The 24,817-nt window shown below is 47.8% G+C and overlaps 1 protein-coding gene across 4 annotated transcripts; it reads right to left on the bottom strand.

The window, feature by feature from the left end:
* Positions 1–1,683: 1,683 nt before the first annotated feature.
* LOC310835709 (guanine nucleotide-binding protein subunit alpha-15-like) lies at positions 1,684–24,817 on the bottom strand. Of its 4 annotated transcripts, none has more exons than XM_083720639.1 (8): positions 24,746–24,817; positions 19,171–19,808; positions 17,016–17,200; positions 15,190–15,344; positions 10,960–11,088; positions 7,729–7,858; positions 4,566–4,719; positions 1,684–3,464 (listed from the first exon to the last, which is right to left on the bottom strand). In XM_083720639.1, exons 2-8 carry the CDS (start codon positions 19,295–19,297, stop codon positions 3,223–3,225), a joined length of 1,122 nt encoding a protein of 373 aa, XP_083576765.1. In that variant the 5' UTR covers positions 19,298–19,808; positions 24,746–24,817; the 3' UTR covers positions 1,684–3,222. The 4 variants fall into 4 exon arrangements, with proteins under 4 accessions (XP_083576765.1, XP_083576764.1, XP_083576766.1 ...); XM_083720638.1 differs by having other exon boundaries at positions 19,171–19,806; positions 24,709–24,776; XM_083720640.1 differs by lacking the exon at positions 24,746–24,817 and adding an exon at positions 23,542–24,161 and having other exon boundaries at positions 19,171–19,828.

Raw genomic sequence — 24,817 nt, 5'->3', positions numbered from 1 at the left:
GTCTTAATGCAAGAACCTTGGTAAAGGCAAACACAAAGTAGTCCAGTCAAATGCGACTATGGGGTTGTGGCACTCATCTCGCTTTCAGGCCGAGGGAGACGGTGTTGATCCACAGACAGCTTTTTTCCGGGACTAAACCGCTTCTGGCGCAACGGGACACCGTGACGGAAACCAGAGCGCATGGAAATGCCGTTTACCATCCTGCTACAGTGATACCTATTTATCTACTTGCGCTGGCATGCTTTCAAACTGCTAGGTTGGCAGGAGCTGGGACAGAGCAACGGGAGCTCGCTCTGTCACGGGGATTTGAACCGCCGACCTTCCGATCAGCAAGCCCAAGAGGCTCAGTGGTTTAGACCACAGCGCCACCCGCAAGAACCTTCAGCCTGGCTTGGTAGCGTATGGGCACCCAGTGCAAGCTTTTGAGCACGACTTATGTCCCCATCAACAGCCACAGCAGAGTTTGAAGAAGAAGAGTTTGGATTTGATATCCCGCTTTATCACTACCCTAAGGAGTCTCAAAGCGGCTAACAATCTCCTTTCCCTTCCTCCCCCACAACAAACTCTGTGAGGTGAGTGAGGCAGAGAGACTTCAGAGAAGTGTGACAAGGTGACCCAGCAGCTGCATGTGGAGGAGCGATTCCTTAGAGCCATCCTTAGGATTCCCCCCTCGGTAGCGGGTGCGGTTATGAGACTAGAGGTCGGCTGGCAAGCTCTACGGTATGTGGCCTTGAAGACGAAGCTCTGGCTATGGCTCAAGCTTTGTTTTAAACCAGTGGGTATTGCCCCCTTGATATTGAGGGACGATTTCCAATCATCGTGGGAAAGGGAGGTCATCAACGAGGTTCAATCCTGCGGATTGTCTCACCTTTACTTTGAGTCTATGACGTACAATCAAGCTAGAGCTGTGATCTCCCGGAGACTGAGTGACATTGCCAGACAAGAGGACATAGCCCAGGTAAAACCAGGGATGCTAGGGGACCAGATTTATCGGACCATACCAGCCCCCTACCTTGCAGAAATCCACTATGTGGAATACCGCAGACTTCTTACAGCGGCTAGATTAAATGTCCTTGACTCTGCGATATTGTGGGGAAGGTACAGGGGAGTGCCATACGCCCAGAGAACCTGTCATTGTGCCATGGGTGTGGTTGAGTCCACCGAACACATTCTCTTGACTTGCCCTTCTTATGCAGAGCTTAGACAAAATTTTATAGATCCACTCCTATGTCAATTTAGCTTCCTACCCGGAGAAAACCAGGTTTTACACTTGCTGAATAATGTCACTAGAGCTATACCTTCCTTGGTGGCCAAATTTCTTTTTTTAGCTTTTAAGCGTCGCAAGACTATAATTGACTGTATTGATATGGGGCTATCTATTTAGCCCATTTTAGTGTTGGCTAAACTCTAAAATCTTCCTGTATGTTTAACTGTGTATTAACAAATGTACTTTTTTCTGACTGACGGTCGAATAAAAGGTTGATGGATGGGGAATCGAACCCGGTTCACCAGATTACGAGTCCACCGCTCTTAACCACTACACCAAACTGGCTCACACACAGCAGTTTGCACCAGCTGGGTCTCTCCCCGAAGCCCTGCTACAAATGGAGGAGAAATCTAATTCTGTGTGTATTTTAATATTGCTTGCAAAAAGGTGTATGTGAGTAAAAAAAAGATTCATACCAAAAAATGTGTTTATTGAGGAGAAATTTTCACTAAGACCCTGGCAGACCTATCACAGGAGGATCTGGGAAAATAAACGCAGCGTGCACCTCAAATTGCTGTGGAAATGTGAAGAAGTGAAATTAAGATTCAGGGGAAAATATAGACCCGATTCGACAGATTTGTTCAGGTTGCAAGAAGAAAAGGGCACTCTTTCTGCACATGCCGGCTTCTGCTCCCCCATGATCCCCCCCCCCAAAAAGGTAGGAAGAAAACCATATACTGCCCCAGATTCTGTCACTTTACTTGTGCGATTTTCTGGGCTGGTGGGGCTGCAAACAGGTCGTTTCTGGAGCAGATAACATGGAAACGAGAGTTAAACCTCCATTGTGTTCCACTAGATTTCCGGAAGCGGATTCATGTTATGCGAAAGCTCGAATATGATGCAGAAATAAGCAGCAGAACGGAAGAAACGGCTGTGCGAACGCTGCCTCAGGAAGTTAGCTGGAGTCAAGGCCTAGGACTCAGGTACGTTGATGCTTTGTTTTGTTTTCAGCGTTATAACACTGTGGCACCAGATGGCGCTGTAGAGTCCGATCCTCTGGCAATTTCCCCATTACAACGAGTTTTTCTGAAATGTACAGATCCAGCCCTAGTCAACCACATATTCTTCGTGGACTAGAAGGAACAGCCAATACTGATCCTGTCGGTTGGGCCGAGTTCCAGACATGGGACCAGGAAGCAGAGACCGAGGGTTTCTGCTCCCGTTTCTCTTTTCATCAGGGTGGTATAGCTGTCAACTTACAGATTTGAAAATAAGGGACCAGCAGCCTCAAAAACAAGGGATCAGCAGCCAAAATAATGGATTTTCCAAGCACAGGTATGTTCAACTTCTGAGCCCCTCCAAGCCAAAGGCAGAAAGCCCAGCCAGCAGCCAAACGAAGCCTCAAGCGGTGGTTCCCACAGCGCAGCAACCCGGCAAAGGGGATGCAGCAAGGAAAACCACCGTCACCTCTCCGCTGGGAAGCGCTGAGCAAAGGCGAGTCCCCAGGCAACGCAGCTGATTTGATCAACACAAGGCATGCAAGCTCCACCCCCCAGTCGTTCTTAGACTCCTTATTGGGTGAGCAACGCAGCCAAGCTACACGGTTGGAGCCTCCCTCCTCCCTGGCCGGCAGGGAGGGAGGGAGAGGAGCTGCTTCCCTTTGAAACCCGGGAAATTTAAGGGACATCATCAATAAGGGACAGCAGCGGGACATGGCACTGGGATAAGGGACTGCCCCGCCAAATAAGGGACGCTTGACAGCTATGCAGGGTGGCCAAAGAGCACAGGGTTTTAAAATCCCTTTTGAATGGAGCGGGTCTCAGCCTACAATAACCAGGTCCACCCTCCCACCTTTGGGATTCCCAAGGGGTGATGCTGCTGGACAGATCTTGGTGCCCGCCGGCGTTTTAAAACGGGCCTTTAGAGCCACCGGTTTCATTTTCCATGCGCCAGGCCTCCTCTAAGGCAAACGGGTGGAGTCATTGGGATCCTTTAGAAGTGTCCGCAATACCCTTCTAGACCAGGTTGAACTCATCAAGGTAGGCAGCCAGGACCGCGTCCTTAATGTCCTCGAAAACCGTGCCAATGTTCTGTGTGTCTGTGGCACAGGTGAAGTGGAAGTAAAGGATCCGTGGCCTATGGACATCGCCGGAAGGACCCCCTCCGAAGTCGCCACCAGGCACCAAGAACTTCCTGAAGATGTCCATGTACATTTCAAGGATGAACTGCTTGGCCGCGTGAGCGTCTCGCTTGGGGCCTGGAAAAATACAAGGGGATAGCATTCATGTGTGCCAGCGCTAGGGGGCGGTGGTACTGTCAGCCCCCTCAATATTCCTTAGCAAGGGGCTCATCCTTGGCCAATATTGAGGGGGCAAAGGAGGCCAAACCGCTGAGCAGAAGCAGCCAGACTGGTGACTGGGAGCGGCCGCCGAGACCATATAACACCAGTCTTGAAAGACCTACATTGGCTCCCAGTACGTTTCCGAGCACAATTCAAAATGTTGGTGTTGACCTTTAAAGCCCTAAACGGCCTCGGTCCTGTATACCTGAAGGAGCATCTCCACCTCCATCGTTCTGCCCAGACGCTGAGGTCCAGCGCCGAGGGCCTTCTGGTGGTTCACTCCCTGCGAGAAGCAAAGCTACAGGGAACCAGGCAGAGGGCCTTCTCGGTGGTGGCGCCTGCCCTGTGGAACGCCCTCCCACCAGATGTCAAAGAGAAAAATAACTACCAAACTTTTAGAAGACATCGGAAGGCAGCCCTGTTTAGGAAAGCTTTTAATGTTTAATAGGTTCTTGTATTTTAGTGTTTTGTTGAAAGCCGCCTAGAGTGGCTGGGGAAGCCCAGCCAGATGGGCGGGGTATAAATAAATAATAATAATTAGCTCAGTGTCAATGGCAGGCTCCTCCTGAGCATGAGAGAGACATGCAACGTCACAGGCGTGCAAAAGGTAAAGGACCCCTGGACGGTTAAGTCCAGTCAGAGGCGACTATGGGGTTGCGGCGCTCATCTCGCTTTCAGGCCAAGGGAGCCAGCATTTGTCCACAGACAGCTTTCCGGGCCATCTGGCCAGCAAGACTAAACCACTTCTGGCACAACGGGACACTGTAACAGAAACAAGAGTGCACGGAAACGCCATTTACCTTCCCGCCACAGCGGCACCTATTTATCTACTTGCACTGGCGTGCTTTCAAGGTTGGCAGGAACTGGGACAGAGCAATGGGAGAGCTCACCCCATCATGTCACCCAGTGTGTTTCACGGCTAGGTCAGGATTTGAATCTTAATTTCCCAGACCCATAACTGACGCTTGAGAATGCTGGGCTCTGCACTAGTTGGCTGGAGGGAGGAGGAAGTATTACCTGGGAAACTTGGGAAATAAGCAGCCAGGTCGGAGCTCAGGATCTTCTCCTCCAGGATGTCCACCTTGTTGAGGAAAAGGATGATGGACGTATTCCAGAACCACGGAAGCTCCAAGATGGTTCTGAAGAGGTCGAGGCTCTCCCTCATCCGGTTCTAACTCGTGGAAGTGGAGGAAGAAGGGAAAAGGAAGCACTTAGGAACACTTGCAAGGAATCGGGCCTCTCACTCAGTCGTGCCTTCACTGCCCAGAAGATTCAGAGAAAAGGAGTCTTCCCTACCCAGAGATGCCCAGGGCTGAACCTCAAACCTTCCACTAAGCCCACTAAGCAAAGCCTCTACCATTCCCCCCTCAAAGTGAAGCTAAGAGCCTAGTCCTCATTGTTTTGAATGAAAGGCTGTGTTATGTATTCAGTGGACTGCGTTTGCCTGAGCTTGAGTCTAGACTAAGGATTCTGAGCCCCTGTGTTCTGATTCGATACATGACGTCCAATCACAGAACATTCCAGGATTCGGGCCTCTGCCATTGGCCCTTGAGTTCTGAGTCGTGATTCGCAGCTTGGAAGTTTAGACAGCCAATCACGTTGGGAGTGGGAGTGGCCCAGGCTTTCAGGTATGTATATAAGCAGCTGCTTTGCCCCAGTTATGTAGTGCGATAAAGGTTCTTGCTATTATCATTATCAGGTTTCAGGCAGGGGCACAGTTCCCAGCCCTACCTGAAGATGCCAAGCCTGAGACCTGCTATTGAGCTACGGTCTCTTCTTTAAAAAATAAAAATAAAACAATATTCCAGTCCTCGTGACTCTGAAGGGCTTGTTTGAACAGGAATGGGCCGGCTAGGGTTGCCATATTTTGAAGAGCAAAACAGAGGACGCTGTGACCAGGGCCGGATTTAGGTTTGATGAGGCCCTAAGCTACTGAAGGTAATGGGGCCCTTTGTATGTCCAGCTGTCCTTGGTCAACAACAAATTGTCACTGTTTTTTGTGTTGAATATATGCTATATGGTCATTTATGGACCTCATAGGTATCTCAAGCCATTTGCGCATATTGCCATGCAACCAGTCCATGCAGAATGTAGGCACCCTACATATAGAAAGGAGCAAACCAGTGATATTTTAGCGAGCAGGCTAGCAGGCGGGGCCTGTGACCTACATCCTAGGATCCTACGCAACACAAAACACTGTTGCTGCGTGTATGTTTTATTTCATTTGTTTTTTAATCTTATATTTTGGGTATGTACATCCAGCTTTTTTTCCCTTTAATTTTTTGGGGGCCCCCCAAGAGAGCAGGGCCCTAAGCTATAGCTTGTTTAGCTTATACCGTATTTTTCGCCCTATAGGACGCACTTTTCCCCCTCCAAAAATGAAGGGGAAATCTGTGTGCGTCCTATGGGGCGAATGCAGGCTTTTGCTGAAGCTTGGAGAGTGAGAGGGGTCAGTGCACACCGACCCCTCTCGCTCTCCAGGCTTCAGGAAGCTATCAGCAAGCCTGGGGAGCCCGTGGGAGTTCCCGCAGGGCTCCCTAGGCTGCGGATAGCAGCCTGCTTCCCGGAGCACAGGGAGCGCTGAAGCAGAGCGCCCCGCGCTTCAGGCAGACATCGGGCAGCCCCACAAGCTCGGGAAACAGCGGGGAGGCGCAGCACTGCCATCCCGCTGTTCCCCGACCTGGTTTGGATTCCACAACCTGGTTTGGATTCCCCAACCTGGTTTGGGGGGGAAATAAAGGAAATTTCCCCCCTTTATTCCCCCCCCAAAAAAACTAGGTGCGTCCTATGGGACAAAAAATACGGTACGTAAATCCAGCGCTGGCTATGACGACTCTCATTTTAAATACCCCTACCATAGATAGGATATAGAAGCTGTGATTTTATTGCTGAGGGGGGGCAGGAGAAGAGGAAAGCAAATCTTTAGCCCCCAGTTTTGTTTATGTCTCATCCAGAAATTATAGCCAGAGACTTTCTGGCAAATTGAAATTTTTTTCCACCCGGACAGAATTTTTACCCCTGAAAAAGAGGGTGTGTCCTGGGAAAAGAGGACACATGGCAACCTTACCTAGGAAGCTCAGAGGAATGTGACCTTTGCAGGGAGTGGGGCGCAGTGCTGTGTTCACCCGTTCCCCTCCAGGAACCGTGGAAAGGAATAAATCCTGATAACAAAAGGTGCAGGGATGCCTCCTCCCCTTTCCAAAGGACATGAGAAGCTTAAATCAGCATAAAAAGGTAAAGGGACCCCTGACCATTAGGTCCAGTCATCTCGCTTTATTGGCCGAGGGAGCCGGCGTACAGCTTCCGGGTCATGTGGCCAGCAGGACTAAGCCACTTCTGGCAAACCAGAGCAGCGCACGGAAACGCCGTTTACCTTCCCGCCAGAGTGGTACCTATTTATCTACTTGCACTTTGATGTGCTTTTGAACTGCTAGGTTGGCAGGAGCAGCGACCGAGCAACAGGAGCTCACCCCGTCATAGGGATTTGAACCGCCGACCTTCTGATCGGCAAGCCCTAGGCTCTGTGGTTTTAACCCACAGCGCTACATATGGGCATAAAACCTAATGCTTGGAGGCCCTGGCCAGTTTTTAAATCTGGACAGAGTGGGATCTCGATCTGGCCAGACAGCAGTTTTCCCTAAGTGCCCAACTTTGGCCTTGAAGGGAGGTAGGAGAGTAGGCAGCAGTGAGGTAGGTTGCATCTGCCAGGAGTTGCAATGCCTCGCCTGCAAATTACAGTATTTTTTTGCTCTATAAGACTCACTTTTTTCCTCCTAAAAAGTAAGGGGAAATGTGTGTGCGTCTTATGGAGCGAATGCAGGCTGCGCAGCTATCCCAGAAGCCAGAACAGCAAGAGGGATTGATGCTTTCACTGTGCAGCGATCCCTCTTGCTGCTCTGGCTTCTGAGATTCAGAATATTTTTTTCTTGTTTTCCTCCTCCAAAAACTAGGTGCGCCTTGTGGTCTGGTGCGTCTTATAGAGCGAAAATTACGGTAAACTGCGAAACTCCATGCTGCAGGAGGCAAAACTGCAGGACTCCCTCCCTTGGCCTGCTCTTCTTGTGATCGTAAAACCTGATTTCGTCACACACAAACACACACACACACACACACACACACACACACACACAGAGAGAGAGAAATGTACATGCATTTTTTAAAAAAAATTCCCCCTCCTTACTTCGCTTGTGTTCTCCTCCAGAGATTGGTCATATTCACTGAGAGAAGCCAAGTAGATCAGGGCAATCACGTTCTCGAAACAGTGGATCCATTTACGGCGCTCCGATCTCTGCCCGCCTACATCAACAATCCTGCACAGGAAGAGAGATTATGTTTATTTTGGCTTCTGGGTGGCAACAGATACTCACCTCCTGGGTTTAAGGTAACCTCCACCCCTGCTCCAATGAAACTGATGTAGAAGTTGTCCCCCCCCCAAAAAAAAGGTGTAAAAAAGGGGGGGATTCGAACTGTCGACCTTCTGACCGGCAAGCCCTAGGCTCTGTGGTTTAAATGAGTATTTAAAATTAAGGTGTCAAAAAAGGTTTATAGTTAAAGCTCTGGTTTTCCCAGTAGTGATGTATGGAAGTGAGAGCTGGACCATAAAGAAGGCTGATCGCCGAAGAATGGATGCTTTTGAATTTTGGTGCTGGAGGAGACTCTTGAGAGTCCCATGGACTGCAAGAAGATCAAACCTCTCCATTCTTAAGGAAATCTTTCTTGTAGCAATGGATCCAAACTACAAGAAAGAAGATTCCACCTAAACCTTAGGAAGAACTTCCTGACAGTTCGAATCCCTGCAATGACGGGGTGAGCTCCCGTTGCTCGGTCCCTGCTCCTGCCAACCTAGCAGTTCGAAAGCATGTCAAAGTGCAAGTAGATAAATAGGTACCACTCCGGTGGGAAGGTAAATGGCGTTTCCGTGCGCTGTTCTGGTTCGCCAGATCGGCTTAGTCCTGCTGGCCACATGACCCGGAAGCTGTACACCAGTTCCCTCGGCCAATAAAGCGAGATGAACACCACAACCCCAGAGTCGTCCGCGACTGGACCTAATGGTCAGGGGTCCCTTTACCCTTTACCTTATTCTATAACAACAACAAGGCATCTGCGGCATTGCTCTGTCGGAGAGGAGCATCACAGAATCACAGATTTGGAAAGGACCTCGAGTGTCATCTCGTCCAACCCTCTGCAAGGCAGGAACCTTTTTGCCTAACGTGGAACTCGAACCCGCAACCCTAAGATGCATGCTCTCCAACATTTCTCTCATGAAAATAGAGACTCTGGGCGGCTTCCAACATATGTAAAAACATCATAAAAACATGAAACGTTAAAAAAAAACTGCCTTCAGGTGTCTTCTAACGGTTGCATAGCTACTTATCTCCTGGGCTTGGGGATGGCAAAACTCCAGACCCTCTAACATTTCTCTAATGAAAACAGGGACGTCCTAAGGAAAAGCGGGACATTCCGGCATCAAATCAAAAACTGGGACAGCTTCTGTAAATCCCTGGAAAATAGGGGCACTTGGAAGGTGAATGCCTGGATAGCTCTGTGCTGACAACGCCAAGGTCGCAGGTTCAATCCCCGTATGGGACAGCTGCATTGCAAGGGGGTTGGGCTGGATGATCTGTATTCTGCTCTGGTCAGACCTCACCTGGAGTACTGTGTCCAGTTCTGGGCACCACAGTTCAAGAAGGACACTGACAAACTGGAACGTGTCCAGAGGAGAGCAACCAAAATGGTCAAAGGCCTGGAAACGATGCCTTATGAGGAACGGCTAAGGGAGCTGGGCATGTTTAGCCTGGAGAAGAGGAGGTTAAGGGGTGATATGATAGCCATGTTCAAATATATAAAAGGATGTCACATAGAGGAGGGAGAAAGGTTGTTTTCTGCTGCTCCAGAGAAGCGGACACGGAGCAATGGATCCAAACTACAAGAAAGAAGATTCCACCTAAACATTAGGAAGAACTTCCTGACAGTAAGAGCTGTTTGACAGTGGAATTTTCTGCCAAGGAGTGTGGTGGAGTCTCCTTCTTTGGAGGTCTTTAAGCAGAGGCTTGACAACCAGATGTCAGGAGTGCTCTGATGGTGTTTCCTGCTTGGCAGGGGGTTGGACTCGATGGCCCTTGTGGTCTCTTCCAACTCTATGATTCTATGATTCTATAAAATCAGCCCTGAGTGCTCACTGGAAGGACAGATCCTGAAGCTGATGCTCCAAGACTTTGGCCACCTCATGAGAAGAGAAGACTCCCTGGAAAAGACCCTGATGTTGGGAAAGATGGAGGGCCCAAGGAGAAGGGGACGACAGAGGACGAGATGGTGGGACAGTGTTCTCAAAGCTACCAGCATGAGTTTGACCAGACTGCGGGAGGCAGTGGAAGACAGGAGTGCCTGGTGTGCTCTGGTCCAGGGGGTCACAAAGAGGCGGACATGACAAAACAACAAAACTGTGGCCCGTGATTTGTTAGCCCGACTACAAGCGAGGTCCGAAGCAAAGAGGAATGGCAACTTAAGCTGACAGAATATGCACAACTCACAGACTTAGGATAAGAGAACAAGAAGAACATGCCTTTAGAGAAGATGGGAAAACATTTATTGAATATATTTGGGGGTGGGAATTGTGTACACCTGAAAACGTTGGAAGCATTAAGACAAATTCAACAGTGTAAATAAGTTTTGATGGCTGCAGTAATGGAATACTGAATGGTATAGTTTATGTAAAATATGCAGGGATTTATGATATGCAAAATGAACCATGGAAAGAGAAGAAGGGAAGTCTTGATGGTAAAGGGACCCCTGACCGTTAAGTCCAGTCGTGGCCGACTCTGGGATTGCGGCGCTCATCTCGCTTTATTGGCCGAGGGAGCCGGCGTACAGCTTCCGGGTCATGTGGCCAGCAGGACTAAGCCGCTTCTGGCGAACCAGAGCAGCGCACGGAAATGCCGTTTACCTTCCCGCCGGAGTGGTGCCTATTTATCTACTTGCACTTTGACGTGCTTTTGAACTGCTAGGTTGGCAGGAGCAGGGACCGAGCAACGGGAGCTCACCCCGTCATTGCGGGGATTCAAACCGCCGACCTGATCGGCAAGCCCTAGGCTCTGTGGTTTAAATGAGTAAATTGTAAAATAATTTAATAAAAATTACACACACACACACACACACGAGTATATATGAAGTTGTGGTCAACTAAGGTTATTCTCGTGGTGGAGGCGGCATCTGATGAAGTTGTATAATCTTAGAAGGGGGCCATGAGATAGGGCTAGGTTGTGACCATCACAAAGGGACTTTGCCCTTCTGATTTCAGCAGAGATCAACTACGGAGGCTTTGAGACCCATCGGCATCTCTCACCTGGTTTAGCCGGCCAGTCGAAGCCATCAAGGCTGCATGGCTTCAGATCCCGCTCCCGTTTTTGCTCACCTGAGCCTCACCTTCTGCACCGAAAAGCAGTACTCGTTGATGCCCGTTGTCGGCACCCGTGTCCGCAGGATGTCCTGGGGACTCGGCACGTACCCTGCCGCTGCAATGCGGTCCAGGTTGGACAGGAAGCTGCAAAGGCATGTTAAGAATAGTTGTTTAAATTGTACATGGAAATGGGAAGATAACTTACTAAAGCAAGAGGAGGCTTCGCCCTGCCAGATTTGAAATTATATTATGAAACATCTTGCCTCTGCTGGTTGAAGGAATGGATGTAATTAGAAAATACTGAATGGCTGGATTTAGGAGGTTATGATAACAGATTTGGGTGGCACACATATTTATGATATAATAAGACAAAAGTCCATAAAGGATTTGGAAGCTATATATTTCTAAGATTTCTAATAGAAACCTGGGATAGGTATAAAAAAACCTATTGGAACGAAAAACACCACATTGGTTATCTCCATTAGAAGTGATGAGTGTAAAAAAGGTCAATATGAGTGGGAAACGGATAACAAATGGGAAATTAATATATATGGAAGGAAGTAAATGGAAACTGAAACAATATGAAGAAATTAAAGAATATGTTAATGATTGGTTACATTATCGCCAGGTCAACGAATGAGTTGAAAAAAAATGTTGAAATATACATTTATAAAGAAACCAGAAGCATTTTTATTGGGCTTTGTGGGGAGTGACATAAATAGAAAGGAATGTAAGCTCTTTTTATATGCAGTAACAGCAGCAAGAATATTATTGGCCCAAAAATGGAAGCAAGAAGAGTTACCGATGATTGACGAATGGAGGATGAAGTTAATGGACTATGCAGAACTAGATAAACTAACAGGAAGGATTTGAAGCCGGTGAGACCAGAAATTCCCGGAAGATTGGAGTAAATATACGGACCATTTGAAAAGTAATTGTGAAGAAGAGACGACGTTTGTAGGGTTGCAAGAAGTTTTGTGAGGTGTATTATTGGAAGTATTGCAAAAATGGACAACGGGTAGGAAGATTTGTTAAGAGATGTTAAAACGGTGGATCATCAGAGGTGCTGATGGAAGTGTAAAAAGATTGTATAAGTGAAAAGTTTTGTGGTACATTTTATAATTTATATGTTAAAATTAATAAAAAATATTATATAAAAAAAGGAAATGGGAAGATAACTTTGTAATGTGTCTGAATGTGTCCTGCGTAACGTGGCGCGCCTGTCAAAGCTAAGCAAGAGCTACAGAGACCCTAACAGTTAATTATTAAATAAAAGAATTAAAAAATTGTCCAGTAGCACCTTAGAGGCCAACTAAGTTTGTTCTGGGTATAGGTAGGTAGCCAGGTTGGTCTGGCATAGTCAAAACAAAATAAAAAAAAATCCTTCCAGTAGCACCTTAAAGGTAAAGGGACCCCTGACCATTAGGTCCAGTCGTGACCAACTCTGGGGTTGCGGCGCTCATCTCGCTTTACTGGCCGAGGGAGCCGGCGTACAGCTTCCGGGTCATGTGGCCGGCATGACTAAGCCGCTTCTGGCGAATCAGAGCAGCGCACGGAAATGCCGTTTACCTTCCTGCTGGAGCGGTATCTATTTATCTACTTGCACTTTGATGTGCTTTCGAACTGCTAGGTTGGCAGGAGCAGGGATCGAGCAACGGGAGCTCACCCCGTCCGGGGATTCGAACCGCTGACCTTCTGATCAGCAAGTCCTAGGCTCTGTGGTTTAACCCACAGTGCCAACAATGTTGGTTAGAGTATGAGACTTTAAATCTTAGGGTTGTGGGTTCAAGTTTCACGTTGGGTTAAACCACAGAGCCTAGGACTTGCCAATCAGAAGGTTGGTGGTTCGAATCCCCATGACGGGGTGAGCTCCTGTTGCTCTGTCCCTGCTCCTGCCAACCTAGCAGTTCAAAAGCATGTCAAAGTGCAGTAGACAGGACTTCCGGGTCGGCGCCATCGCCGAATGGCGGACTCCCTCCGAGCTCCGGAGGGAGCCTGCTGGGTAGGGGTTGGGTCCCGTCGCGCCGGCGACGCGGGGACCCTCAAAAACCATGGGCGGTGATGCCCATGGATTTGGTGACTCGGCAGGCACCGTTTGCGCCCCCCCAACCCGCGAAGGAGCCTTTTTAAAGGCTGCGGAGCAGGTGACGGGTGTGTGTGTGTGGTGCTATGAGTCCACTGCTTCCCCTGCCTAGCGAAGCCGCATGCCATCCGGCGGAGAGCACCGACTTTCTTCTATTGAAAATCTGGACTTAAAAGAATAACCCGTGAGTAAATTTACCGGACTTAAAAGGAAAAATCTGATTTATGAATTTGGAGCGAGCGGGGGAGGTGCAAAAAGGAAGTCCCCCCCCCCCTGTTGTAGAGGTCTTAACGCAAGGATTTAACAATTAAGATCAAGAGATGAACTTATTTATTTCACGAAGGGAAATTACAAGTAATTGTGCTGGAGGAGAAGATTGATTGGTGAGAACTAAAATGTAACCCCCCGGGAACCGGGAGCGATCCGTTATGAGAGACTGGTGAAGAGACACAGAAATTTTGACAGCTGTCAAAGTAGCTGTCAAAGCAGGAAAATAAAAGAGAACTTTGTTACGATGGCTTTGCTGGCTAAATTTGTTACAATTTGGACATAAACTATTGAAAACAAAGGCAACAAGTTATTTGTTTTCTGGGTCTGATCTGGAAAGAAATTAAGTTACCATATTCCTTCTAGAGGGAGTTCTGGGACATTGCAACAGTGGCAGCAAGTGGAAAATTACTATGAAATTGAGCAGGATTTGTTATCTCTTGGGAAAGCTGCAAAAACGAAGCATTATTTTGTCTACAGAGGTTTCCACACTAAAGGAGACAATGGATTTATCTATTGAAGAAAGGAAGGGACTGAACAAATAAAGCCTCTGTAGAGGAACCAGAAGTTTCTGAATTAGAAGGTTTTTGCAGCAGAACAGGGAAAAGAAACCTGAGGAATAAGAGCTGGACTAAACTCGAAGTTGGAACATTTGGGACATCCAGACTTTAAAAGGATCAAGAAACAGAATTTGAGTTATACTCTTAAATATAGAGGTCTGGATGGAAGAAGAATGATCTTTTCTGAGAGTTTCTCCGAGATAGGACTTTCTGAAATTAAAAGCTACCAAAAAGACGGCAAAGTGGACTCGAGAGAGGGTTAGACATGGATGTGGGATCTCCAGTCTGGCAGTAGACAGAAGGATGGATTTTGGGGATCGAAACCGGGAAAGGGGGGGGGGATATTTGGAATCCAAAGGCTGTAAAACTATATATTTTTTATTTTTATTTTTTTTCATTTTCTCTTGTTGTGTGAGAAAAATAGGGGAATTCGTGGAAGGGAATTGGGGTCGATCTTAGGGAAGTATAAAAATATAAAGAGAAATGGTTAAATAAGATAAATCAATTTTGAATAAATGGGTTAATTATAATTATAACAAGGTTTTAAAATTTGGGGTAAGAATTTGTGGAATGAATCTAATGGAAATGGAATACAAGAGGGGGAGGGGGGGTAAGTCCTGGAAATATGTTAATGAAATTAAGTGTAAACTCTATCCTTTTCTTTTTTCTCTTTCCTTTTTATTCTGGAAATTTTAATAAAATATTATTTTTAAAAAAACAAAAAAAAACAAAGTGCAAGTAGATAAATAGGTACCGCTCCGGTGGGAAGGTAAACGGCGTTTCCGTGCGCTGCTCTGGTTCACTGGCCACATGACCCAGAAGCTGTACGCCGGCTCCCTCGGCCAATAAAGCGAGATGAGCGCCACAAGCCCAGAGTCGGCCACGACTGGACCTAATGGTCAGGGGTCCCTTTACCTTTACCTTACTCTAACCAACTGAGGGCTTTTGATGGTGCTGCACAGGTGGTTGTTGTTGTTTACTAGATGTCATAGATTTTCTGTTGTTTAAATTCCACTGCATTTTGATTACTTTTTAACTACTATCGTTTATTTGTTTTTAAGCTTTCTGTGTTTCTGTATGTGCTTGCTTCGATTCTTGTAAGCCTGATTGAATCGTAGAATTGTAGAGTTGGAAATGGATTCCAAGGATCATCTAAGGAGTCCTGGTTCTGAAAGAAAGGCAGTTCGATAATTCCAGTGGATCTGCTCTAAACAGAACTTAGTTGCAAGCAGCCCAAATGCGTCTACTCTGAGTAGAATAAGACTAGGTGCGACCCACCACCCGGAAACCCGACAGATTTGCCCGTCCTTAAGCGGCAAACGCAAATGCGCTCACTAGAAAGTGGAATCCAGCAAATGGTACTCGCTCCGCCTCTGGTAGCAGGTTCGGATCCCGCCATCTCTCCACAGGCTTTTGATCATCCTTGCGTGGCACGCATCCATCTCCTTCATTTTGTAAGTATCCACAGCCATCAGCAGCTGAGCATTTTGCTAGAAGCAGAGAGAATAACGTAATTTAATATTGTTGTTGTTACAGTGCTAACCTTGGTTTAAGAACAGCTTAGTTTAACTTGCATTAAGAATGCTGCAAACCTGGAGGTACCGTATTTTTCGCAGTATAAGACGCCCCAGACCACAAGACGCACCAAGTTTTTGAAGGAGGAAAACAAGGAAAAAAATATTCTGAATCTCAGAAGCCAGAACAGCAAGAGGGATCGCTGCGCAGCGAAAGCAGCAATCCCTCTTGCTGTTCTGGCTTCTGGGATAGCTGCGCAGCCTGCATTCGCTCCATAAGACGCACACACATTTCCCCTTACTTTTTAGGAGGGAAAAAGTGAGTCTTATAGAGCAAAAAATACGGTAGGTGTTTTGGTTTGTGAGCTTTGCCTTGGAATCAGAACATGTTGGATGTGTTCCATTTGTAAGCTGAATCCCCCGCTGCTATGGGAAAGCATGCCTTGGTTTAAGAATGCTTTGGTTTAAGAACGGACTTCCGGAACAGATTCAGTTGGTACACCAAAGCAGCACTATATTTATTTTGATTCGACCGTAACACGTTTGTTAATGAAGGAATGTCCTTCTGGGCAGCTTCTGGTAAGAGAAAAGCAATTACTTCTTTTATCTCTTACATCATCTGGGGACGCAAATGGTGCTGTGGTCTAAACCACTGAGCCTCTTGGGCTTGCCGATTGGAAGGTTGGTGGTTCGAATCCCCACGACGGGGTGAGCTCCCGTTGCTCGGTCCCTGCTCCTGCCAACCTAGCAGTTCAAAAGCACGCCAGCATAAGTAGAGAAATAGGTACCGCTGCGGCAGGAAGGTAAACGGCGTTTCCGTGCGTTCTGGTTTCCATCACAGTGTCCCATTGCACCAGAAGCGGTTTATTTTTTTTTTAATATATTTTATTAAGGTTTCTAAACATAAATGCAAAAATAAAAAACAGTATAACATATATCATAACATACTTTCTTAACTTCTTTGGACTCCCTCGCATCTCCCGCTCCCACTTGCATCATTGTCAATTCTTGCCTGCAATTTATCATCTTGTTTACAATCTTGTATCACTGCACCAGAAGCAGTTTAGTCCTGCTGGCCACATGACCCAGAAAGCAGTCTGTGGACAAACGCCGGCTCCCTTGGCCTGAAAGCGAGATGAGCGCCGCAACCCCATAGTCACCTTTGATTGGACTTAACCATCCAGGGGTCCCTTACCTTTCAGGACCTGTGTTATATGGTCTCAGTGGCTGCTCCCAGTCACCAGTCTGGTAGCCACATTCTGGATTAGTTGTCATTTCCAAGTCACCTTCAACGGTAGCCCCACGTAGAGCGCATGGCAGTAGTCCAAGCGGGAGATAACCAGAGCATGCACCACCCTGGCGAGACAGTCCATGGGGATGGGAGGGTCTCATCCTGCGTACCAGATGGAGCTGCCCTGGACACAGAATTGACCTGTGCCCTCCATGGACAGCTGTAAGTCCACAATTACCCCCCGGCTGTGCACCTGGTCCTTCAGAGGCACAGTTGCCCCATTCAGGACCAGGGTGTACCCCATACCTGTCTCTCCCCTGTCCCCCCAAAACAGTACTTCAGTCATGTCAGGATTCAACCTCAATGCTTTGGTCTCACCCCGTGGGTTCCTCTTCCCATGCCGTGGGACTACTCACCACATTTTCCGACTGGGCATAGGATATCTGGAGAACCTCCATAGCCTTGACCATAGCCTGGATGGACATAAAGATGTTCTGGTAAACCACCTTGGCAAATTCTTTGCGGTCTTCCTCCGTATAGCCCAAGCCATGAATTATTCTCATCTGTTTGATGAAGGTGCTTTTCCCACTCTCTCCAGTACCTAAAAGAAATCCCAGAGCTCTTATTTTTCCCCCCTTCATTTCATTACACACAAACACACACACACTGGTTGTTTATTTTTCTTTTTAAAAACTCCTCAAAGCAGGGTATGAAAACCAGGGTCTGACGTACCGGTGGTATTTGACTCCTACTAAGGTAGCATAAGAGGACGCAGGTGGCGCTGTGGGTTAAACCACAGAGCCTAGGGCTTGCCGATCAGAAGGACCAGAGTCGGCCACGACTGGACCTAATGGTCAGGGGTCCCTTTACCTTTATTAACAATCCACGGCTCCAGCCCTTCCCAGATTTAAAGCTGGCTGTCATATTGCCTCTTAATCGTCTCTCCTTTCAGGCTAAAGGACGCCCAAATCACTTACAGTTTCCTGTGAGGACTTAAGACTCCAGGACTGTGACTGATCAAAACTGGCAAACAGTTAAATAGAATAGTGACACAGCAGCATATTTCCCCAATTTTTCATATATATATATATATATTGACATGTCTCAGCTAGACTTCAAAAAGGATTTCATTCAGTTTGTGTTTTTAAACAACCCCGGATGGGTGCATACCTTTCCAAACTAATGCATGGATCAGAAAAGTAATAGATTTTTAAAATTAGAGGTAGTATCGGTACTGTGTTGGCAAACTGCAGGAGGCAGTGGAAGACAGGAGTGCCTGGCGTGCTCTGGTCCAGGGGGTCACGAAGAGTCGGACACGACTAAACGACTAAATGACTAAATGTACTGTTTATGTGCCCTTGACTCCAGGGTCCCAGGGCAAGTTACAGCAATTAAAACATACGGTATATCACACCCCAGCAGATCTACTCAGGACAGAGTAGTGGTTAGAATGTCAGACTAGGACCTGGGAAGATAAGTAAAGGACCTTACAGATAGGTAGCCGTGTTGGTCTGCCATAGTCAAAACAAAAAAAATTCCTTCCAGTAGCACCTTAAAGACCAGCTAAGTCAGTTCTTGGTATGAGCTTTCGTGTGCATGCACACTTCTTCAGATACCTTAGTAAAGGACCCCTGGACGCTTATGTCCAGTCAAAGGCGACTATGGGGTTGCGGCGCTCATCTCGCTTTCAGGCTGAGGGAGCCGGCGTTTGTCCACAGACAGCTTTCCGGGTCATGTGGCCAGCAGGACTAAACCACTTCTGCCACAACGGGACACCGTGACGGAAACCAGAGCGCACGGAAACACTGTTTACCTTCCCACCGCAGTGGTACCTATTTATCTACTTGCACTGGCGTGCTTTCGAACTGCTAGGTTGGCAGGAGCTGGGACTGAGCAACAGGAGCTCACCCCGTCGCGGGGATTCGAACCACCGACCTTCCGATCGGCAAGTCCTAGGCTCTGTGGTTAAACCCACAGCGCCACCCTCAAGTTACATTACGAGGTCGATAAGAGAGCTTTAGGGGCTCGTGGGGAACAATTATCCATGGGGCACAATTGAGAAAGCTAGGAAAGAGGAGGAAGGGATAGTATTATTTCTTGCTAGTATGGTAGGCGCTGGAGGAGACTCTTGAAAGTCCCATGGACTGCAAGAAGACCAAACCTATCCATTCTGAAGGAAATCAGCCCTGAGTGCTCACTGGAAGGACAGATCCTGAAGCTGCGGCTCCAAGACTTTGGCCACCTCATGAGAAGAGAAGACTCCCTGGAAAAGACCCTGATGTTGGGAAAGATGGAGGGCACAAGGAGAAGGGGACGACTGAGGACGAGATGGTGGGACAGTGTTCTCGAAGTGACCAGCATGAGTTTGACCAAACTGCGGGAGGCAGTGGAAGACAGGAGGGCCTGGCGTGCTCTGGTCCAGGGGGTCACAAAGAGGCGGACACGACTAAACGACTAAGCAAACAAACAAAAAAGTATGGAAGGCTAGATCATGCTCCAAGCCCATCACTCAAGCCTCAAGCCTCTCCCCAACCTAGCATGCAGCTCCTTGTCCGAGGGGCAGTTACTCACCGAGCAAAAGCAACTTCAGCTCCCACCGATCTCTCTTCTTTTGCTCCTGAAGAAGCCGGTTGATTTCTTTATCTATGGCGACGGCGTTTTTCTCCTCCTCAGAGAGAAAGCAGATACACCAGACCATCGTGGCGGGACGTGAGATGGAGTCCCCCCCTTACCAATCTCGGACCAGACGGAAAAGACCCCACCCCGATGAAAAGCATGCACACCACTAATTTTTTTTGAAGTGCAGGAGGTTTGGTAAGAAAAATGTCCACGGATGCACGGTCCAAACCCTCCTCCCTAAGGAGGAGGGACCCAGGAAGAGATGGTGCGAGATCAAGTTACAGCAGGACCGGGAATCCAGAGGCTTGATCACAGAGGCCTTCCAGGATCCACAGCTGGCAAGGTGAGGGATCTCGTGGGAATCTTATGATCCAAGAGGTTGCCCATGGAGAAGGAAGGCAAACACACGGGCTGAGGTCAGACACGCAAGGAGCTATATGGAACGGTTCGCGAAAGTTTCCCCTGCCATTCGTAGGAGCTGTGCCCAACCGCCGTAAACTCCATTCCACTCATTGGAACCGCTCAGCATCCACCTTCCAGCGATCGCAAGGTGACCCAGGACCTTTTAAAAGCAAGGTGTCGATTGTCCTCTTCAGACCGGGCACCCCATCTTTCAGATAAGACAAAAGGATTTTAAAAAGGAAGGAAGTTAGTCCCAGCTCACTTGTGTTTCTTCACAATCACCTCCACCTACACCCATAGTTTTTTCCGTCAAGCAAAGTGGTTGGTTGGGTTTTTTTTTTAATAATCTTTATTTAATTATAAAATTCATATCCTGCCTTTCTTCCCAATGGAGCCCAGGGCAGCAGACAACCAGAGATAGAACAGTACAAACATCTTAAAAATAATTTCAGTGCAGGTACAGACATCATCACAACAACAACAACTTATTATTTATACCCCGCCATTTAGCTGGGTTTCCCCAGCCATTCTGGGAGGTGCCCAAGAGAATATTAAAAACATGATTAGAAATCAAACATTAAAAGCTTCCCTAAAAAGGGCTGCCTTCCGATATCTTCTAAAAGTCATATTGTTGTTTAATTCCTTGAGAAATGGTGGGAGGGCGTTCCACAGGGCGGGCACCACCACCGAGAAGGCCCTCTGCCTGGTTCCCTGTAACCTCACTTCTCTCAGGGAGGGAACCACCAGAAGGCCCTTGGAGCTGGACCTCAGTGTCCGGGCAGAATGATAGGGGTGGAGACGCTCCTACAGGGATACTGGGTCGAGGCCGTTTAGGGCTTTAAAGGTCAGCACCAACACTTTGAATTGTGCTTGGAAACGTCCTGGGAGCCAACGTAGGTCTTTCAGGACCGGCGTTATGTGGTCCCGGCGGCCACTCCCACTCCCCAGTCTAGCTGCCGCATTCTGGATTAATTGTAGTTTCCGGGTCACCTTCAAAGGTAGCCCCACGTAGAGCGCATTGCAGTAGTCCAAGCGGGAGATAACCAGAGCATGCACCACTCTGGCGAGACAGTCTGTGGGCAGGGTGGGTCTCAGCCTGCATACCAGGTGGAGCTGGTGGACAGCTGCCCTGGACACAGAATTAACCTGCGCCTCCATGGACATCTGTGAGTCCAAAACGACTCCCAGCCTGCGCACCTGGTCCTTCAGGGGCACAGTTACCCCATTCAGGACCAGGGAGTCCTCCACACCTGACCGCCTCCCGTCCCCCAATACAGTACTTCTGTCTTGTCTGGAGAAGATCTCAGCTTAGAAAGCTTGTTGGAAGAGGAAGGTCTTTGGCAGGGGCCGAAAAAACAACAGAGATGGCGCCTGGCTTAAATTCAAGGGGAATGGAGTTCCAAAGGTGCTACCACAATAAGGAGAGGCCAGTGGGTCGGGCCAATAGCCCATTGAGTCCTACGTCCTGTTTAAGAAACCAGATGCCGCTTCTGGTGGACTCTCAAGCAAGACCTAAGTGCAAGAAGAGCAACTCTCTCCCTTCCTGAAATTTCTGGCAACTGGTATTTGGAAACGTTTCATGAAAGACCGGTTTCCTACAATGCACGCAAAGCACTTCCTGATATGATGGCATCTGCAGGATGCTCTTACCTGCAGATTGAGTGGGTTTATAAGGGGTGAGACCACCTTTCAGGTATACTGGCTCCCTGGTGTTTGGGGGTTTTCTACATCAAAACCAAGGGAAGCGGGTGGCGCTGCGGTCTAAACCACTGAGCCTCTTGGGCTTCCGATCGGAAGGTCACCAGTTCGAATCCCTGCAACGGAGTGAGCTCCCGTTGCTCGGTCCCTGCTCCTGCCCACCTAGCAGTTTGAAAGCACACCAGAGTGAGTAGATAAATAGGTACCACTGTGGCAGGAAGGTAAACGGCATTTCCGTGCGCTCTGGTTTCCATCACGGTGTCCCATTGCGCCAGAAGCGGTTTAGTCCTGCTGGCCACATGACCCGGAAAGCTGTCTGTGGACAAACACCGGCTCCCTCAGCCTGAAAGCAAGATGAGCGCCGCAACCCCATAGTCGTGTGGGACTGGACCTAACGGTCAGGGGTACCTTTACCTTTACATCAAAACCAATGCATTGAACTTAGCCCAGTAGCTAATTTGCATGGAATTGGAAGAAGGCCAGCGATCTGGTTCATTGACTGGTTAACTGCACAAGTTCCGGCTGGTTAATCTACAAAGTTGTGGTTGATTGATCTTACCCATTCAATTTGCATGCAAGTAAAAGCTGCTTTTCCAAAGGAAGAAAGATCCTTAAGATTAACTGAAGGAGCATCTCTGGCTGTTCCCCAAGTTGGCGAGGCTCATAGAATTGGAAGGGACCCAAAGGTCATCCAGCCCAACCCCCTGCAATGCTCGTTTAGCAACAACAAACAGAGCCTTCCGTGTCAACGGCCCAGTCCTGTGGAACACTCTGCCACTAGATATCGCATTTTAGATATTGCCTGCCGGGAACTTCCCCATTCTGTCAGGCCTACTAATTTTGATGTGGTTTTTATTGTATGGTTTTATGTAAGATTGTTATAAACCACTCTTCTTGTTGTTTACGAACAGCAATATATAGCTATTTTTTTATAGGTCAGTAAAATGAAAGAAACGGAGTCGGGGTCGAGGCAAAGGGAGCGGCGTGATTTGGGCTGTAAGCAGCAGCAAGCAGGTCACAAAAGAGAAGCAGAGAGGCTGTGGTTCGTTCGTATGCTAGTCTGAAAACAGTGGAAGGAATGGAATGTGACTTTGTGCCATTCCGATAAACATTGCAGGGAACCGAACAATGGAAGATAGTAACGAACTCTCCCAGCACACCAGGTCTGGAACTAAAACGGGGGTCAGCAAACTTTTTCAGCTGGGGGCCGGTCCACTGTCCCTCAGACCTTGTGGGGGGCCGGACTATATTTTGGAAGAAAAAAATAATGAACGAATTCTTATGCCCCGCAAATAACCCAGAGATGCATTTTAAGTAAAGGGACACATTCTACTCATGTAAAATCACGTTGATTCCCGGACTGTCCACAGGCTGGATTGAGAAGGCGATTGGGCCGGATCTGGCCCCCGGGCCTTAGTTTGCCTACTCATGGTCTAGATGAACGCTCAGCTGAGCATTTGTGACCATTCGTGTTAAAAATGCAGCAATGGAAAAATTTCTGTGGCGCTCCCTTCCTTTAATGTACATGCTTATTATTTGAGAACATGGAGTTGTTATGCAGCCCATTTTTGAGCTGGAGACCCGCATTGTGAACTTCAGCCAAACAGCAAGTTAAAAAGGGCATTTTGATCCGCGGGCCGGATTGAGAAGGCAATTGGGCCGGATCCTTAGTTGCCCACCCAGGAACTAAAATGTATATGCAAACTGGATTTTAAATTTATAAGATGCAGCAGAGGTGCTGTTTGTAAGGAGGGAAAAGAGGGCATCTGGAAGAATGGTTTAACTGCAAGAGAAGGATCACAACCAGCCACTAAATAAACGATTCGGCTAAGGGAGGAAAATGATTGACAGGAGCTGGAAACCTGATTTTAAGGCGTCGTATTAAAGTGATTCGGTTCGATCTGTAATGATTTGGAAAAAATCATTTTAAAAAATAAATATTAAAAGGGAAGTGGGGAGGAAGTTCAAGGCTGTATTGTGGTTACGCCACACCTTCTGAAACAATACGTAAAACGGAACCACAGCCATTGTCACAGCCATTGTCGGGATTTTGCAATACCGTTCTCCAAACAAGCAAGGTATTTGCAAAGTGAATATATTAGGGTGAAATGCACATTTGATGCAAATTGCATAAAAAAAAAGCATTCTACAAAGGGGAAATTGCTTTGCAAAAATGTGCCTTTGAGCAAAATTGCACAGGAGTAATATAAGGAGATGACTTACCCTGAGTCAGAACTTTGGTCTTGTCTGCACAGACTGAAAGAAGCTCTCCAGGGTTTCAGACAGGAGTCTTTCTCACTCCTGGTTGGAGATGCGGGGGTTCAAACCTTCTGCATTCAAAGCACATGTCCTGTCCCTGAGCTACGCTCCCTCCTTGTTTCAAAAAGGAGTAATCAGCTCTTCAAACGCTGCCGAATTTTCACGAGGACTTAAAAAGGCCAACGGGGCGAAACTGATGCGGGAATGCAGAGAGCTGAATTTTAAGATTTGGAAAAGGAGGAACTGAGAGTGGCCGGTCCACCTGCACCCAGGCAAGGAACATGCTCCTGAAACAATTCTGGTTTTTGTTTCGTAGGCATGGCCACTGGTCCCATCACCTCCTGGCAAATAAAAGGGGAAGAAATGGAGGCAGTGAGAGATTTTACTTTCTTGGGCTCCATGATCACTGCAGATGGTGACAGCAGTCACGAAATTAAGAGACGCCTGCTTCTTGGGAGAAAAGCAATGACAAACCTAGACAGCATCTTAAAAAGCAGAGACATCACCTTGCCAACAAAGGTCTGTATAGTAAAAGCTATGGTTTTCCCAGCAGTGATGTATGGAAGTGAGAGCTGAACCATAAAGAAGGCTGATCACCGAAGAATGGATGCTTTTGAATTCTGTTGCTGGAGGAGACTCTTGAAAGTCCCATGGACTGCAAGAAGATCCAACCTCTCCATTCTGAAGGAAATCAGGCCTGAGTGCTCACTGGAAGGACAGATCCTGAAGCTGAGGCTCCAAGACTTTGGCCACCTCCTGAGAAGAGAAGACTCTCTGGGAAAGACCCTGATGTTGGGAAAGACGGAGGGCACAAGGAGAAGGGGACGACAGAGGACGAGATGGTGGGACAGTGTTCTCGAAGCTACCAGCATGAGTTTGGCCAAACTGCGGGAGGCAGTGGAAGACAGGAGTGCCTGGCGTGCTCTGGTCCAGGGGGTCACGAAGAGTGAGACATGACTAAATGACTCAACAACAACAACAACAACAACAACAGGCAGTGACTGTTTTCGCACCTGTGCTCCAAACAGCACCTGATCTATCTCAAAAAAAGAGGTCCACACACAGAACACAGAACATCAGGGTCAGTAAGGAAGAGGACAGACAAGAGGAAGAGGACATCAGAAAGGGGACTACCTAAATTATCTTCCCGAAATGCCGCAACACGGACCTGAAGAGGAGAGGCCTGCCAACTGCCTTCTCTGCACCAAAAGAACCGTTAAGGTTGCAAGGGGAACTTGCC

This window comes from Podarcis gaigeae (genome assembly GCF_964106915.1).
Source record: "Podarcis gaigeae genome assembly, chromosome: 18".
In the NCBI taxonomy this organism is placed as follows: domain Eukaryota; kingdom Metazoa; phylum Chordata; class Lepidosauria; order Squamata; family Lacertidae; genus Podarcis; species Podarcis gaigeae.
Note: the sequence above shows the minus strand (reverse complement) of the source record. Positions and strands in the feature narration are given on the sequence as shown.